The 19828-nt window shown below is 40.2% G+C and overlaps 1 protein-coding gene across 1 annotated transcript in view; it reads right to left on the reverse strand.

Moving 5' to 3' along the window:
* Positions 1-6397: 6397 nt before the first annotated feature.
* The window catches only part of NRP1 (neuropilin 1), a 199959-nt gene continuing 186528 nt past the window's right edge, over positions 6398-19828 (reverse strand). The window contains 6 exon segments of the mRNA XM_073677632.1: positions 6398-11782; positions 11785-12021; positions 14009-14065; positions 14613-14706; positions 15286-15560; positions 19451-19588. Of these exon segments, the coding sequence (XP_073533733.1) occupies positions 11658-11782; positions 11785-12021; positions 14009-14065; positions 14613-14706; positions 15286-15560; positions 19451-19588 (926 nt within the window). The 3' untranslated portion in view covers positions 6398-11657.

The raw sequence follows: 19828 nt of genomic DNA on the forward strand, positions 1-19828 counted from the left end.
TGCTGAATTGCCGGCTTTTCATGTTTCACTGTTGGCACTGTTCCCATCGATTTGGCCAATCACTGTAATGCCACAACCACCATGGCTGTGGCATTACAGTGAGTGGCAGACAATCCCTGCATGATTGGTGCTCTAAATAGCGCCAGACATGCAGGACACGCTTTTGGTGCACGAACAGTTATCGAACATAACCTCGAACAGCCGAATTTTTTGCAAATCGTTCGGGTTCGTCGAACAACTCGAACACCGCCCAAAACAGCTCGAATTTGAGATTGGCGAACAGTTCTAGTCGAACACCGCTCATCTCTACTGGCAACCTCCTGTCTTTTAACCCAAACGACCGTGACCATTGGCATTCCTTGGCATAATGTCCTTCCTCACCACATCTTAGACAGTGAACACACACCGTACTCTGATTTGATGAACAGCACGCTTCACAAGCTGGGCATATTCTCTTTTGGAACCCACTCTTGGGTCTGAGGGATACAGGTTCTGGCCTGGAACGAATCAACTTTTTCACCTCAATCAACTCGGCTCGCAGTTATCCTATTACTTCTTCCCAGTCAGCGCTGGCGGTCCTCTCTTTTCTTGGTGATTTAAGGTTCCCTCTCGGAGGTGGCACTGGAGGGTCTCCATGATGATCTTCGGACAGGCCATCGGGGGTCTCCAACTTCAGCTGACACATTTTGGTGATTTTAGGAGCAGAGCCTTTCTTTAACTTCTGTTCGCTCCCTGACTCCAAACTAGTTGCCTCATTCATTTTTTCAATTAGGACTTTGTCTAGAATGCCAGGATCTCTAGGTACTGTTTCAGCTGCAACTTGATGTCTTTGCTGATAAACCCCATTCCCAATAATCTCAAGAACTTCTTCTGGACTAGTTCAGCACCAAACTTCTCCTCTGCTTCTACATCTCTGGATGCAAACAACAGTCTATCCTTCAGATCAATTGCTCTGAACAAGAAACTTTGGGGTGATTCATTATTTTTCTGTGAGAGGTTAATGAGTCAGTGGAACAATTCTGAAGTACTCTCTTCTTTATAGTGCCCTTTTAAAATCATCTTCAGCTGTTGTATTTAGCTGTCAATTGACTCTTCATTTCTAGCATACTACGGAGGTTCAGTCCTGGGCTGATCACTTTCACCACCCCCTCAACGATCTCATCTGGCTGGTAGCCTTTCTGTAAGCCTGCATCGATCTGGTGCAACAAGTTCATATAAGACAATTTCTCTTCCTGTTCACACTCTCCAATTTGTCCCAGGATCTTGAATTCTTTCCTTATGGCGATTTGCGGTGTTAGAGAGGACTGTCTTCCTGATTTATCTAACCCAAGCAGGGTAAAGGTTCTATCTGAGTCTGTCACCCGTTAAGAGGTTTTGGTCGATTCCTTCAGGGCTGTTGTTAGGGCTTTGAATTGTTCTTTCAATTCCTGTAGTTCTGCCTGCGGACGGAGATTTCCGCTTTTGGTAATTGGTGCCGCCCCTCCATCCTCCAACTTCAACCTGGTTAGAAACTGTGTTAGCTCCTGGAGGAACGTCACCATGGCGTCCTCAGCTTCTTTCTCCCCCAGCTGACCCATTTTTGCATTAATGGCAGCTAACAGTTGCCTGCAGTTGTGTGCTTTAGAAATCTATTCTTCTGACATCTTTATATGTTCTGCTACTGTTCTCAATTCTTCACAGGTTAACTAAAGAAGCAGCTCACTAATTCTGTCCATTTGTATTTCCACATCCATTGCTGCTACTGAGTTTTCTTTTAGGGCTGGTCCCTTTTAACTGGAGTAGCAGAGTTGAGTTGAGGTGCTGTGCTGCTGTGTTTTTCCAGACACTTTTCCTCTTCTCCCTCTACACGCTAATTCCCGCTCAGGATTCCCCACCAATGTTACACGCACTCTACTAGGTTCAGATAGCGCGAGACGGGTTTCATGAATTCTTTGGAATCCTGGGGGAACAGTTATTCAGGGCGACCATAGGCTGCAGCTTCTCTCAGGCACAGGATAGATTCAATTGCTGACCAGACACATCTGACAAGAATCTTTTTCAACAGTTTAACAGTGGAATTTAATCTGAAGTACGGCCAGTGCAATTCAGGGATATTACAGCAACAATCTTCATTACAGTACAGTCTAAGTTTTTTGAGCAACCAGTTACAGTAACAATACAGTAGTTTCTTCACAAGGCACAGTATTACAGTCTCTTCAGTAGCATAATTCAGCATAGATTAGATCACTTCTATGCATACACAACCACAGGTTTTTCCTTCACAAGGACACAATAGTACACAGCATTCTTTATCCTGCATGGAGATGGAGGGGAGGAGGGTTTGATGAGGGAGATGATCCCTGTGACACAGTTCCTTCCAGTCCTTATCTTCCTGCCCGATAATACACTGTTAGTTCAGGGAGTTTATCTGACCTGTGTTTAGTTTCTCTCCTGATCTGAATCCTGTTCAGTTGCCTTCTGTCAGATACAGATAACACACAACCTCTCCCTTCGGCTTTAGCCAGACTACAATAACAAGTTCCCCACAATCCCCCTGGTGCTCTGCTAAAACACTCCCTGTCTCCTGTGACTGTGTTAACCTCTGTAGTTGCTGGATGCTTCTGAAGCACAACACTTCCTGTCTCCTGTGCTTATGTTATTTCTAATAGTCGTTGGATGCTTTTGAAGCAACAGCACTACTTCTGCATGTCACAGTGGTACAGTGCCCCTATATGTAATAAAAAGCAGTGATATCACTAACAAGCCCTTGCAGCATGTGCCATTAATGAGGAGAGACTGCCATCTGCTGGCCAGGTGAAATCAAGTTGAACCAAATTGTGCTGGAAGATTTGCAAAGGGAGCGACTTTGTGTGCTGGACCTGATCAGGTGACCCAGAGCAAGAACTTCTTTGACATGAAAGCCCTGCGTGCCTGATCGTAGGGGGCTTTGGTGCCAAGAGAGCTCAAGGTGCAGATTTGCACAGGAGAAGACGCTGCAGCCAGAGAAACATGCAGCAGCAGGAAGCGTGTGCCAGCAGAGTGCTGGCTGCTTGCAGACAAGGTCCACATGACACCCGGTGAGATTCAGAGTCCAGATTGCAGCGGTCAAGACCAGGACCTGCACTCTACAACGGTCAAGCCTCGGAGACCAGACATCGACTATCAGAAGCCGAGGCCCAGTCCTGTCTGCCCCAAGCCCAAGAGACTTCCGCCAACAGTCAAGCAGAGAAGATCCACGAGAAGACTGCCAGGAGAGGCACGCCTGCGATTGAGGAGAGACGAGAGAGAGCAGGGCCGTCACTTCCAGCTATAACCTACGGTACTGGGGTCGGCTGGGATTAAGACAACAGGTTGGGAGGGGGCCGGTTGGTGTATCTGAAGCTCAACATGCTTTAATAGACTACGTCAGAGAGATATTTGAGGCCTAGTGGGAAAACCCAGTGACACCCGCTAGGGCCAGAGCTGCAGAAGGAACTTGCGTGGTGACTCCAACGAGGGTGCACCACCATTGTTAAAGGAACATTAACGTTATATAGTGAAATACTTTATTTGATATTCCAAGCTTATAGTTATTCGTTTCATTGTTCATTTGCCTAGTTACTAACGCCAGTTGTTCAGAGTTACTTTAAATTACTGTAGAATTTCTTCTGCATTTAAATAGAATTATATCTATCACTGACTGTTATTGCCTTCTGTTCTCTGTGCGGTTCATGCAGGCACCTGCATTACCCATACACAGGGTAGCCCCATACATGATGGTACAGTGCCCCCATTTTTCAAGAGCAAGGTGTCCCTTTACATTGTGGTACAGTGCCTCCATAAACAGGGGTGAGGTGTCCCCATATATGATGGTACAGTGCCCCCATAAACAGGAGTGAGGTATCCCCATATATGATGGTACAGTGCCCCCATACACAGAGATAAGTAGCCCCATAGATGGTGGTACAAGGTGTCCCCATACATGGTTCTAAAGTGTCCCCATTAGTAGTGCTAAAGTGCCCCCTAGAACCACCCAGAGGGTGTCCCCATAAATACAGTAACAGTTTGTGAAGCTGAAAAAATGCGTTTGTCCGTCCAGTTCAGCCTATTCTCATGCAATGTTAAATTAGAGGATGGAAAAAACTTCATGAAACAAAAGTCGCCTTTCTTAATCTTAGAGTAAAAATTCCTCTGGACTCCAAATAAATCCTTGGATCAACATCCCATAATTAAATAAAGTGAAAAAATCTCAGCACTAACGTGTTTTCTATTAGCTGCTTCTTTATTCTATTAAGTGATTAGGTGATGAAATAAAGAAAAATCTAACAAAACATCACAAGAGTACTGAGAATACTTTACCATATGTAATATGGACAGGAGCATTATGCTGAGCACCACATACAGCGGAGTGCTGTTCATCCACACTCATACTGTATATGATGCGCTAACATGTAAAAAATAGACCTTAGGGGAGCCTTTAATATATATTCATAGCTATTAGGTCCCCTCTCAATCATCTTTTTTGTAGACTAATTAATCTTCATTTTGATAGTTTTTCTTGGGTCTGTACTCTACCCATTCCATTTATAACATTAGCTGTCCATCTTTGAACCCACTGAGGCTCTCCTATGTTTTTATTGTATGTTAATGCTCAAATCTGAGGACAATACTCCATGTACGGTCTAGTGATATATAAGGTGGGGAAAATATGTACCCATCATGAACACCAACTTTTTTTTATTATTTTAAAGTGCAAAGTGTCTAATGAGCGTGTGCAAATTGTCATTGTGAAGGGGGGGGGGGGCGGCAAGGTCAGCCGAGTCATCGCCTATTATCATTGGTAGCTCCTGTGTTATCAGCTACAGGAGAGTTACCTGTCACTGTAATCTTGACTCTGATGATAAGAAAACTCCCGTAAACTCTACCCAAAAGTACCTGAAGACTTCAATTTATCAAAGTGTTTACAAAGGAAATCTCGAATAAAACAATTTAAAAAATTGCTAAATTTTTGTGACTTTTGGTGTTTTCACACAAGTTTTGGCTGACTACTCCAAAATGGGTTGAACTGGTTGGGGCGTGGTGAAGCAGTTGGGGTGTGGTGAAGCCTCCTCATCTAATTCAGGATGAGCTGTGGCATGCTGTACGCCAAAACATGTACTCCAGCATATGTGTGTGGAGGCGCACATCACTTTTAGGGCAGGTGTAGACAACTGTTTTCTCTCCATCTAAAAAAATCGGTCTGATTATGCTAATCAGACTCTGATCAGAGTTTCATTCATCAGAGTGGGATCCGATTTTCTCGAAGGAGAGAACAAAAAGAAGTTTCTCCTCCTTCTCCATTATGTCTTGTCCTTGAAAATCCGACCGCACTTGGATGTCGGATAGCACAGTCCAGTAAAATAACATGGGTTCGTTAAAACCATGGATATCACTCATCCGATTAAAACAGTCATCTGCACAAGGTGTTAGGAGGGGGTAGTGCCATTGGCCAGTGTAAAAATTACTTTTTTTTTTTAATTTTTGTTTAATAAAGATAAAAAAATAACTGTAAAACAAAACCTGATATAAACATTAGGTCATTTTCTGATCATAGATTCTTTTTAAGGCAGTAAAACATGTTGATTAAATGTTCTTAGCTACAGTATAGTGCCTTGTGCATAACCTTATGCACCTGAAAACCTGATTCCAGGAATGTGTTACTTGCTCAGCAGATTGCTATAGTTTCAAGACAATCAGTGTTTTATCAGCAGGAGATTAGCGCTGTAGGACAAGGTGCCATGTGACAAGCAGTCCAGCTAATCAGTGTAATCCCACCCACCACTATTGATTGGCAGCTTGTACACAGGAAGCTGCCAATCGATGGTGTGGGCGGGGTTATACACAGCTCAGCATTTAGAGCACTGATAGATCTACAGGAGAGACAACAGTGATTTTTTCAAAACTGCAGCAAGCAGTCCAGTAAGTGATACATCACTGGAAACAGGGTCTCTGCCCCTACATTATGATGATTTCAGAATACATAGCAAAAACATGATAACAGATTCCCTTTAATGAATTGCCCCCATAGTGCACTAATAGTGAATGAAAGTAGCACACAGAACTAAAATAATTTTTAACTTGCTTCCTTTCAGAGCCATTCACATATGCGCATTAAAGCATATAAAAATTACGTTTTAGCTTCTCTTTTAGGGTTAGGCTGCTTACTAGTGGCTCTATATTTCCTTTTAGTATTGTAACTCTATTCCAACAGGGTACTTCAGAGTCCTGTCCGATGGGGGTCCCAGGCATCAGCAATTATCAACTTTTCTTCGGATAATTTGATTAAAAGAGAATAATCCTTTAATCACAAAGCCAACCATGTTTACTTGTAGAAAATAAATTTTTTGATATCAATAAGATACTGTAAATATAAAAAAAAAAAGTTATGCAAAAGTGGAAATATTTTATGAAAATGTTTATTTCAACTGTATCTTTGGAATGTAGTAGTCATCGTTTGGGAATTAAGTTACAGTTCTATTTTATGTGATATTATGCAATTCAATGTCCAAGAATACAAATGTCGTTCAAAGTTAAGGCTTTGCAGTTCATTCCAAAACAACAGTTTACAAGTGTCATATTGTCATACAAAATAAAAATTTCTGTAAAAAAATTTGCACAAAATTTCATGATGATACAAAACATGAAGCAATAATATATACCAGTAAAATGAAATCATTTTACTACAGAAAAGTTTTTTTTTTTTTTTTAATAGTTTTCGATAAAGAAAAAAATATGTTATTTTTACATTTTAAAAATTATGAAACAATCTAAAACAAATATAAATGAACAATTTTTTTTTTTTAACACTGCCTTTACAAACAAAACCCTTCTGTCCAAGCGGAAGGGGGCGGCAACAAACTACCACGCAAATGTTGGCCGCCCTTTCTGGCTGGTAAAGGGTTAATAATAATGTTATCAACATATAATTTTAAATATAGTTTTCAGTGCAAGATTCCTTTCTCTCGGGTTCTAAAGATTCAGTATCATTTTTCCCAGAATCATCTCTAATGTGACGCAGATATGATAACAACTCAAACTTGACTGTAGAAATTTCTGAATTGTTTTTGACCATTACATTTTCAAAAAGGAGTAAATTAAAAGCAAATAAAAGTAATACACACAATATACAGAAAAGATCAAAATGCCCAAAGAAATCAAAGAGAAATCACTCCAGCCATAAGTGGGTGATTCTTACAAGGTGCTGGAAGAGTTGTCAAATACAACCTTCTCTACTGATAGCTACTTTGGGGTCCCTTTGTTTCAAAGCAACCAATCAGATTCTAGATAATCGTTTTGTAACATATTTTAGAGATCTAGGGCCTGATTCATTAAGACTAGCTATTTGTATGTCTTACTGAAGGCACCGGTGGAGTAAGATTTGCCTAATTTATTAAGAGGTGCAGACCTTTCAATAAATTAGGCTTATATTACAACTGCCGTGTTCGTCAACAAGAAATGTTACTCCAGTCAGGGACTGGAATATATTTCTGTCATAATTTATGCCACTAAAGTCTCGTAAATTCTGATGAATTTGTATGAGCTTCACCATGCACAGTTCTGTCTAACCACTTTGGCAGAGCTTGCTGGGACTGGAGAAAAAACACCAAAAGTCACAACATTTTTTAGCAACTTCGAGTTACGCAAAAATATTGCAACATATCAAGGTATTGTATACCAGAAAACACCTTAAAGAGCACCTATCACCAATTTTCTAATTTTTAACTGGATACATGATGTTATAGTGGCTGCAAAGAAGAACAATATATATATATATATATATATATATATATATATATATTTTAATTTCGCCTCGCCGTTGAGATATTATCAATCAAAGTATTTGGTAGCTAATAAGTTAATTCTTATTAAGTCAAAGTGGGTGTCTTCAGAGAGTTTTCACTGGTGGCGTGTACTTCTTCCCCCTATATGATATTTACCAGTCATGTGCAGGCAGCAACATTTAAGAGGAAGAAGAACACGCCGCCACCATAGCTTAGAGCAGGCTTTCTCCTGTGTGAGACGTACAGTGACAAGACAGCCACAATCTCACTGCAGAGCCATTACAAGTTGAGCTCAAAAGACATAAGTGTGATTACTGACATCTTTAAGCTCTCACCTCCAGACAGACAGTGTGAGGGGACGGGCGGTACAGCTTAGGTGACAGTGTTCTGAGATGAGGAAAGCTGATAGAACGATTTGTAATGTGACACAGCTAAACTCAGCTGTACTGCACCTTCCCCCACATGGCCTGTTTGGAGATGAAAGCTCAAAAATGTCAGTAATCAAACTTATGTCTGTTGTGATCACAGCAACTTGTAATGGCTCTGCAGTCAGAGCAGCGCAGGCTGTCATTACATCTCACATAGAAGTAGACTGTTCTAAGCTATGGTGGGGGAGTGTTCTTCTTTCTCCCTGAGAGTTGCTACCCACTTATGATTAGTCAACATCATACAGAGGGAAGAAGTACACGCCCTCAGTGAAAACTATCTGATAACACCCACTTGAACTTAACAAAAATGAACTCATCATCTACGAAATACTTTGATTGCGGATATCTACAAAACAGATAAATGGTTACATTCTACTCTGCAGCCACTATTACATTGTGTGTCCAGTTCAACATGAACAATTTGGTGGAAGATCCTCTTTAATGAATCAGGCCTAGAGTTTAATTTTATGCAATATTATTACATTACTTTTTACAAAACCTATATATTTTTTTGAAGTTAAGTTTAGCCCATATCTTTTTGACATTTCAGCTAGGAGCGGTTTGACTGTGTTGGTATAGGCTGTGGCAAAGTCATGTAACCAGGGGCCAGCCAAAAAATAAATGTCACATAGGAGAATACTAAGAGTAGTTATCCCTAAATCCTATAAGAAAATGACTGTTGAGTTGTTGCATAAGAGACATCAGAGAAAGCCCATCACTTGGGATCTACTCAGATCTTAATGTTCATTTTGTAACTGATATTCATTTCAATTAATTGGATTTGGAACCAGTAATTACAGCCATTTCTCGATTGGAAATTGTGACCTGCTCCTCCTTAGTTATAAATCAAACTAGTCAACATTTCATCATTTATTCCGAACGGACAACCGGAACTAAAAATGGGGTGGAACAAGATTCTTTCACAATATTGTTTATACAGATTTTCTAAAGTATTATAACAAACCCATTCTATCCCTTTTTACTCTGAGAGGGAAGAGGTATTTATTGCCGAGAGAGTATACACAAAATGGGCGGGTGTACCATAGACCTCTAGTATCGATGAGACATCTGCCTAGCATTTGTTTGATATGAGCAACATGTAACAAACAGACTGGGGTATGTAGCACCTTAAATATATTCCCGTCTCTTTTTTGTGATGCCGTAGGGATGTCACCAACCGAGTACCATACTACTCCCGACAAAGCACAAGGTCATTTCTAGGTTGTAATTTTATTATAACAGTTAATCCTGTTCTGAAATCACAAGCGCACAAGTCATCCAGACCCGTCAGATGACTTTTCTTGCAGGTTCATATTGTTGCCATAATTTAAGAATCCATTTGCCGTCTCAGTTTTCTGCTCTCCAGGAGCACACGAGACAGAACATAGGGGACATCAAATATTCTAACATGTTACAAAGAAGTAATAAATAATAAATTACAAAAGTTACTAACTGTGAAGAATTTGAACCTAACACACCCAACAAAAGCGATAAACATCAAAGCAATCATCAGCCTAAATAACATGTAAAAGGAGAACAATTTGGGTATAATAATAAGTACATCTTCTATTGGATGAGGGAAAATTAGGAATTTGGTAGAAATGAGTAAATTCATCCACCTGTTTTGATAGCAAACCAATTCATTTGTGAGAAAAGGGACATGATGATGGCACAAAGTAACGACTACGTACTTAGGGTAACACAAAGTTACATTCCTCTAAGTATATGGTCAATGACATATCATCTCATCATGGTCCCACATATATGAGCCCAAAGTCCAGAGTGTAATCCAAGTCCTCATACTATGAGGTCCAAGTTACATAGGTCTGCATATTGATAAGGTGATCATCTTATTAAAACCATTTGTAATTTACTTAGTCTGTAGCACAATGCAGGTTCTTGGGATGCCGGTGGCACACTACCTATTGCGCTACCTTAAGCAATTCCAAGTTAAAGGGTTATTTCCAACTTAGTTATGACCTATCCACAGAATAGATGATAACTTGTAGATCGGTGGAGGTCCGACCACTTGGATCCCTGCAGGACCTGAGATTGGAGTTCTAAAATGCCCCGTCAGTATAGGGTGGTGTCAAATCCAGTAACAATGAATTAAACATTTTAGAGCCCCATTCTTGGGATCAGTAGGGTTCTGAGGAATTAACCTATCACCTATTACGTGATTCCCTTTAAATCATAGAATTAAGACTTAATTAAGTTCCATAAAGGGCAACTGAACTTGGAACATTTTCATGTAGATAAGCCTAGAAAGCAATGATGTGTCATAACAACAGGTTAGACATCAACTACCATTGGTCTACCTGCGTTAAGACCCAACACTCTTCCACAAGGAATGAACAACACTTTTTTCGGGGGAAAAATGATACCGAAGCTTCTGATCTCCTGACAGAAAGTCAAAGTTAAACTTTGTAGGGTTAATGTCAAAACTTTCCCTTATTTGATAGAAACAAAGGATGGTCTTCAGCATGAGAGCTGCTTTTTTTTTGCCTTTGAGTCAATGGCAAAACCATTACATTGTCTACTCAGAGCTGAGTACAGATTGTAAGATACATTCTACAGAGAAGAACATACAAGGGATATTGCAGCTTTTTTACAATAAAGTTGTGGTTTCGACTTAAAAGAAAAACAAAAAACAAACAAAAAGAAATGAAATTCAGACTAAAAGCTTTTCAGCCAAAATGGTGGTTTTTCTAGAGCCCTTGCCTTATCGAGGCCATAAAAAAAAATGACCGTTCTATTACACAGTTATTGACAAGGGCCTATGATAAAAAAAGAACATTATTGTAATCAGTGAGAATACAGTCAAAACTAACACAAACACAAAAAGGCACTTGAGAGGACATCCACTAGCTAGTGCCGCAACATTTCCTCGAAGGGTAGACCGATACCCCCTATTGCCATTGCATTTGATGATGGTGCATGTACTGTATAGACATTTTTAAGCACTATGCTTCAGAACAACACTGAAACACAACAATAATGGATAGCTTTGCTTCAAAAATGCCAAAAAACATCATAGTGGCACATTTTAGGACTTCCTAAGCCTTTGTTACAGCACAAACAGATATGCACAAACATGAAATAGTCGTGCCGCGAGTCTGATGATGTGTAGGGGTAGGACACACAGGGTCTAGGTGTCCATCCGAAACCCCCCAGTGAGTGTTATCTCTGGGTTCTGTGCACAACCAAGAAGTATCCGCAGCAGGAAACAGAACAAAACGAAACAGAGGTTACAAAACCATAAAATCGATCATAATTGGTCTCAACACCAGCATCTGATTATCCATAAACAAAATAACGAACAGAAAAGCCAGCTGTACATGATTCAGATTGTATATACGTTCATAGTTTTCAGGTATATTCACTGAAGCTCCTGAGAGAAGTTTTGGCTTCACGACAACCAACGCACTTTTTTAGCCTAAACAGTAAAAGATCATCGGTCCGTCTTCACCAAGATTGACTTTAGTCTTTCCACCAAAAGTTTCTGCAACATTACGTTTCCTTTTCGCTGCTTCATGCCTCTGAATATGTATTCTGTGTGTTTAGTTTGTCCTTTTTCAACTTGACACCGTCCACAAGTTCGAAATTGTAATTTTCAAGGGCTGACAAGTTCCTCTGTGACATGACATGATGCCAACAAGCACAGTAGAGGACCACTCCACATATCGCTCCTAGGAGTACCCCCAGAGCACTCATTGCGATGATAGTGATAAGAATGGGGTCCAAAGCCTTCATTACTCCGCCTGGATGCCTGACGACTGTATCGTTATTCCAACCAGGATAGTTAGGTGTGATACCTGAAGAAAAAGAATCACCACTGTAAGTTTCACGCATTCATGGCTTTATTTTAGATGGTCTACTAAGAGATCGTACATCATGTTCATGTCCTTGTGTGCTTGCTCCTTACATAAACTTCTACTAACCCAATGTATGGATAGTCAAAGGGACATTTTGTATAAGACTGATATATATATACTGATATATGTTTAGTCCAGGGCCTTAGTAGTGGTCCTGGAAACAGGGATCCATGCCTCATGCTCCTTTCCTTCAGCCTCTGCACTAAGGGCTGTATCAGTCTGGCTACAAATGTCTCTTTTAACTTCATTGTCCATTATAAACAATCACAGTAAAATCCCCATGTACCAGGAGTGAAATGTGTTTAATCTGTGCCAAATTTTTCCACTTTTTTAAAAAACGTTGCATTTTATGAATCACACATCTGTAAAAGGCACATTAATGTAAAAATCATAAAACTAACTGAAGCATAAAAGTCAACTTGAAAAAAGAAGCAAATCATTTGATGAATTTGTTGCATGTCGCAAAGTCGCTAATTGAGAGGTGTTCACACCCAAAAAAATGGCGGAGATGCAATGGTGAATCAGGCCCTTAGAGCCTTGAAAAAAGACAGAAACAAAAAGCCAGTTTTAAAAAGTTAAACACATAATTGGGGACAAAACAAAAAAATAAAGATTCTTGTTTAGGGTTGTGCCTATTTTTCAAACTTCTCAACCCACCATGTATAGCAATCCAAGTGGCGCCATCTGGTACATAAATAAAAGCCGCAGCTCTGCTTCATCAGTATATGAGATGTCAGTTTAATGACATTCCCTGTAGAATAAGTCCTGCCCATAGCCGAAATGCATGGGCTCTTATATATGTCTTTGCAGCGGAGTGACACTACAACTCTCAGCATGGGGCAGATCTACGGTCACATGCATGTACAAGTCTACGTGCTGACGGGACCCTGTACTTTGTAGACTTAATGCAGGCAATTTCCTTACTTGATTTAAACAAAGGGATAATATCTGTCTTATTGATCGAGCATCACAGCTGCATATTGTAGATAAGCCCGGAGCAAAAATGATGCTGCGTTTGAGATAACTGGTAAATCAATTTGGCATTGGGACAATATTGCTGCTTGTTTATGATAAAGACATAGATTAGACGGCAAAATTATGCCGTAGCCCAAAGTGAAAAATCCCATTACATCAGATATTCAGGATTCGTGAAATGTATGATCGGCTTCTGTTCCATATTTTCACTTTTGACATTCTGCAGCGTCCTGTAATATTGATAGGGCAGGAAGTTGTATATCTGAGTCCGTTCATAAAACATCTCCCTCTGTAGCACATCCTGCCTGCATCGACATCTGCTGTAAAGCTCCATTTACAAGGATCACATATGGAGAATGGATGAATTGGGCAAAACAGTGTAGTGTTACCGGAGGTACATTTATGGCCTCGCCATGGAGTGATGACACAGGTCAAGAGCAGTCTCCATATGATGGCACGTTCCAACACATGGTATCATGGCACCATTTTTTTTGTAATATTGCAAATGCATGTTACAAATCATTGCTTTCAGCCAGTTGGAGGGTATTTTTGCCTTACTGATGCTATTGTACAGCCCTTACCTACCAACATTACTTGAAACAATCGATCATGGCTCCCACCATGCTTCTCCAATGCCTCCTTTTGAGCTTTTAACACTCCCCTTTACACCTCTTCCATGCCCCCTAAAGTGTGTTTGGATGCAGGGGCTCCATCTAATGTCAGTATATCGTGGCATCACACACAGGAGACCATCCAGGTCCCTCCAAAAGGTTTTGGCGGCCCCAGGAAATTTGCTAACTATTCTGGGATTCCGGTACTGTCTACTCATTTTTACAGGATCTTACAAGATGTGAGAGTAGTTAGGTATGCTATTATCGCTACTACTCCACCCTACATGATCAGTACCATGACTAAATGCAATGGTTGTGTAACATGCCGGCATAGGACATACCTTGTTGAACATTTGTTTGGTCCACGGTACCTGCTCCGGATTCTGGAGGCGGAGGCCCTAAATAAACCAAAAGAGTGTTATAAATATGATTGCACAAGTTCATATTCTACAATTAATCTGTGCTTTTGAGAAGGCATCATACACATGGTCAAATTATGGCTCTATACTACGAATTTAAAAAAAAAAACATGGAGTCCTCCCAATTGTCACCCGACAGATTTAGTTGGGGGGATATAAGGATCCGGTAGTTAGAACTTAACCAATCGTCTGATTCTTTGTTCAGTCGGAAAATAAGTTGCTGATTGGCGAAAGCTAAATGTACACAGTATACAGAGCCGGGAACAGCACAGCTCCGTTCACTGTCCAGTGGCTGTTCCTGGGTACTACAGCTCAGCTCGGAACTGAGCTATAGTACCCAACAATGACCACTACACAGTGAACGGAGCTGTGCCATTCCGGCTCTAAGTACTACCGGCTGTCACCGGGTGTCGGATCCCCACCAATCCTATACTGATGACCTATCCTAAGAATGGGTCATCATTATCAAAAACCTGGAAAACCCCTTTAAGTTGTGCAATAATAGACATTATTACCAATCTCATACCTTTACAATCTTCAGGAGCAATTTTATTAGCAATGATGATATCATCCACGGCAATTCCTCCAGTACCTTTGCCAATTGTACCCTCAACCACCACCTGGACACAGAAAAATTGCAAAAAAAAAAAAATGAAAAATTAAATTTTAATCAGCTAAATTATATATGCCCAATCTAGGCTTCCGTGTAAATGCTAAAATATTAACAGTAGCGAAAATCACTTTGGGTTTCCTTTACGGGAATGGGGGCCCTAGGGCATAAGCATATATAATTGTCACCTTAAAGAGAAAATAAATAGTAAGTTATACTATGAAGGTATTTCCCGCAATCCTTAAGGTAGCTGTATTAAGGGGCGTAGATATAGGGGTGCAGAGGAGTCAGTCAGACCTTGGTCTTGGAGCATAAATGGCACATAGTTGGTGGGAGATGGGGGTCCTATTAGATTCTGTATTTGACCCAGGATCTTCACCTTAGATTTTGAACATTTGTGTCTATACCAATATTTTTACATCATAAAATACCCAGGAAACAAATGGTAAAGTCAGGTCATGAGAACACTGCTGATCTCTATCCTTGGAATTTACCCAAAAGTAAACATCCCATCTTCCTACAGAAGGCTGGTACCAGCGACAGATACCAATGGAGAATCCACAAAGAAAACACAAGTGTTTCATCGTACCCGATAAGGCTTTATCGGCTTGTGCAGGGGGACTCGAGCTTCTCGCCATGTGTTATGATATTTGCTGTCGCTAGCTACCCAGAGAAGTTGGTCAAAGCCGTCTTGTCTTTCATAATGTAGCTTTATGCTCAAAGAGCCGACGTGAGATCCGGATATATGGTACCAGAATGTCAGGCATTGGACGGCATTCATGGGAGGCACAACAGGGCTGAGGAGGCGGACAACTTTACCACTGTGTCTTTCATCAGCTTCAGAGTAGATGAAGTTGCCATCTCCTGTAAAAGACAGATATATTGTATTTTCAGTGACATTTGTATTGATATGGAACGGATATATCTCTCTATGGTACTGGTATGGTACTCTATTACACTAGCATGGTACTCTATTACACTGGTATTGTAATATATTAAACTAGTGTAGTACTCTATGGTACAGGTATGGTATTCTATGGTATATGTATGGTACTCTATTACACTGGTATAGTACTATATTACACTCTTATACTGGTATGAATCTCTATGGTACTGGTCTGGTATGATACTCTATTACACTAGCATGATACTCTATGACACTGGTATATACTATATTACACTCTTATACTGGTATGGTACTCTGTAGTACTGTTATGGTACTCTATTACACTCTTATACTGGTATGGTACTCTGTGGTATTAATATGCTACTCTATAGTACTGGTATGGTACTCTATTATACTCTTATACTGGTAAGGTACTCTGTGGTACTAGTATGGTACGCTATAGTACTGGTATTGTACTCTATTATACTGTTATACTGGTATGGTACTCTGTGGTACTGGTATGGTACTCTATTACACTCTTATACTGGTATGGTACTATATTACACTCTTATACTGGTATGGTACTCTGTGGTACTGGCATGGTACTCTATTACACTCTCATACTTGTATGGTACTCTGTAGTACTGGTATGGTACTTTATTACACTCTTATACTGGTATGGTACTATATTACACTCTTATACTGGTATGGTACTCTGTGGTACTGGCATGGTACTCTATTACACTCTCAAACTTGTGTGGTACTCTGTGGTACAGGTATGGTACTATATTACACTCTTATACTGGTATGGTACTCTGTTCTACTGGTATGGTACTCCATAGTACTGTTATGGTACTCTATTACACTCTTATACTGGTATGGTACTCTGTAGTACTGTTATGGTACTCTATTACACTCTCATACTTGTATGGTACTCTGTGGTACTGGTATGGTACTATATTACACTCTTATACTGGTATGGTACTCTGTGGTACTGGTATGGTACTCTATAGTACTGGTAAGATACTCTATCACACTCTTATACTGGTATGACTCTTTATGGTACTCTATGATACAGATACTCTATTATACTAGCAATATAGTATTCTCCTTTATACTGGTATGGTACTCTATTACATTAGTATGGTAATCTTTTAGATTGGCATAGTATTTTATGGTACAGGTATGGTACTCTATTACACTAGTATGGTACACAATGGTGGTACTCTATTACACTCTTATACTGGTATGGTACTCTATGATACTTGATTACACAAGTAATGTACCCCTTTATACTTGTATTACACCAGTATGGTAGTGGTATTAGTGGTATGGCACTCTATGGTACTGCTGTGGTACTCTTTTATATTGGATTGGTACTCTATGGTACTGGTAGGTTCTTTACATTACTGTGTGGTATCCTACTGTACAGATTTGGTACTATATGGTACTGGTCTGACACTCTATTAGACAGGTAGGAAAGCTTAGTTATGGTTCTGTTGCTTGTCAGCCTGAGGGGATCTGCCTGGCAGCAGCAAGGCGTGGGAACGCCGTTCTTCCATCCTCCATACTGGCACCTTGAACCTTGCCCTATCTTAGGCGCTGGAGCATCATCTCCTTACAGTTGCAGATCCCCTCTGGCTGACAAGCAACAGAACCATAACTAAGCTTTCCTACTGTGTTTGATTCCCACCTTGGTATTTGATCCCTGATATATGCTCATATCTAAACACATTAGCGACCAAATGAATAAGGCCTATGTAGTGGCCGAAACGTCTTACTGTCACTTTCACGTCTATTGTCTGATTTCAGTTTTTGCCTGTAAATAAATGTACAATGCAATCAAAAAATTCTTTTGAGTGTGCGATTAATTAATTTCCGCATTGTCTGGGCACCATAGGCCCATTCCATCTGCACCGCTCTATATTGACCGAATGCTTGCTAATTATCTATCTATAGTATTATGTAGAAGCAGAGGTACCATTGTGAATGAAGGTAATGTAATATTTGCATATGCTAGAAAAGTGGGTCCCAAGAGTCAATGTAACCCCAGTCCGACACTGCTGATATGGTACTCTATTGTACTGTGTGGTACCCTACAGTATTAATTTGGCACTGTATGGTACTGGTATGACACTCTTAGACTAGTATGGTATGTTTTGATACTGGTGTTACACTCTTTTATACTGGTATAGTACTGTATGGTATTCTGTGCTACTGTATGGTACCCTCTGTACTAATTGGGTATTATATGGTACTAGTATGACACTCTATAAGACTACTATGTTACTTTTTGATTCTGGTATGGTACTATTTGTACTAATATGGTATTGTATGATACTGGTATTGTTCTCTATTGTACTAGTATAGTACTCTGTTAAGCAGTACGGAACTCTATGGTACTTTATTGTTCTGGTATAGTACTTGGCACTCTATGATTCTAGTATAGTTCCCTATAGTACTGGAATTGTACTCTATGGTAGTGGTATGGTTCTCCATGATACTGGTATGGTTGTGATATGTTACTCTATGATAATGGTATAGTCCTCCATGATACTGCCATGATACTCTACAAAAGTTCTCCATGGTACTGGTAAGGTACACAGAATTTCAAACCAAGTTAGATGGTGTTCTAGGACGAATATTCCCTTTAAAATCTACATTTTAGTAAAAAGTCTCATGTGAGCACCATCACCTTCTCGGGAGGGTGCCTGAAAATCCTTAACACATTTCTTAATAGCAGTTTTGTCATTTTACTTGGTTAAAAAAAATAGAAAAATAATGATTAAATATAAAAACTGCAATTTTATAGCTGCAATGAACTAGTGATGCCATTGTACTCGGGACCAACTGTGTGGAACAGATAACCAGTCTATTTAATGTGTGACTGCATGAGATGTGTACGGCTCACTGTCCAAAATGAAGAAAACTTGGCCGTTCGAGTACATTAGATCATGTTTCATTAGCAGCTCAATTCATCAAACACAGTTGTTAATTTTCTGCCCACTGCCCATCAAACAGTAGGGGAGAGCCTACAAACAATGGCATCCAGGAGTAAATTGATATAAATCTACTCTTTTACAAGAAAGCTCTTGTGTAATGCATGGAACTGAGCAGGATTTAGGAGTGAACCATCGCTGGCACTGCATGAATACTAATAGGTACTGTCAGCAACTACCGTCAATGTGCCCAATATGGTGGTAAAGTGGTCAATACAAAGTATATGTCAACAGTTAAAGGGTATGTACATTGTATACAGTCTGTACCTAACCTATATAAAAGTTGTAACCGGAGTTACTGCCTGTATTATTCTCCAGAGCTGCATTCACAGTTCTGCTGGTTGTCATTGGACATGGTTGGTAAGCTTTGTCACAACACTCCTAAAATGAAGCAGGACAGGTATTTTATTCTAAATCAGGTTACTTACTGCAACTAGTCTACTGATAGGGAATCTAGATTGTGAGCTCCAATGGGGACAGTGATGATGATGTCTGTAAAGCACAGTGGAATACGATGGCGCTACATAAGCAATGCATAATAAATAATTGTCTAATATTACAGTCAGTGTTGGACTAGGGTGCCAAGGGCCCACCAGTAACATCAACTCCAAGGCCCCACTCTTCAGCTATATGCAAATATTACATTATTCTCATACACAAATTTCAATATCAATAAACATGGGTTGATTGATAAATTAATAAGATACTGCCTCTATCTGTATATAGTGAGTTAAGTGTATTGTGCCAAAGTACTGCTCATAAAAGAGGGTAGTGGACCATTCCAGAATGGTGGCCCACCAGAGGATTCTTCTGTTCTCCGGTGGGCCAGTCCAAGCCTGGCCACAGTCATATAATGTAGTTGCGCTCACCTGTGTGATCCTGTACCGGGCCGGTCTTGCTGTTCAACACTGTCCATTTCAGTCCTGGCGTACCGTCGTGTTCCCATTTACAGATTGTCTTCTCTGATCCCCATCCAAATTTACAGTCGAGATCACTTGGCGGTGGCTCTGTAGAAACATAAAAACACATTGGTATTGAGAAACTTTGTAAGTAAATCCCTTTAGAAAGGGAAAAAGGCGGACTGAGATTGATCTCAGACTTCGGGCACCTTTACCACCAATCATGATTATATTGACTTAAAGGGGTATTCCTATCTCAGGCACTTATGGGAAATCCATAAGGATATGCCATGAAAGTCTTCTAGATGCCATCTCTGCCTCCAGAATAGGAGGGGGGTCCCCTGACTC

This window comes from Phyllobates terribilis, unplaced genomic scaffold, assembly GCF_046119375.1.
Source record: "Phyllobates terribilis strain yellow unplaced genomic scaffold, ASM4611937v1 Scaffold_4__5_contigs__length_816908805, whole genome shotgun sequence".
NCBI classification, from domain to species: Eukaryota; Metazoa; Chordata; class Amphibia; order Anura; family Dendrobatidae; genus Phyllobates; species Phyllobates terribilis.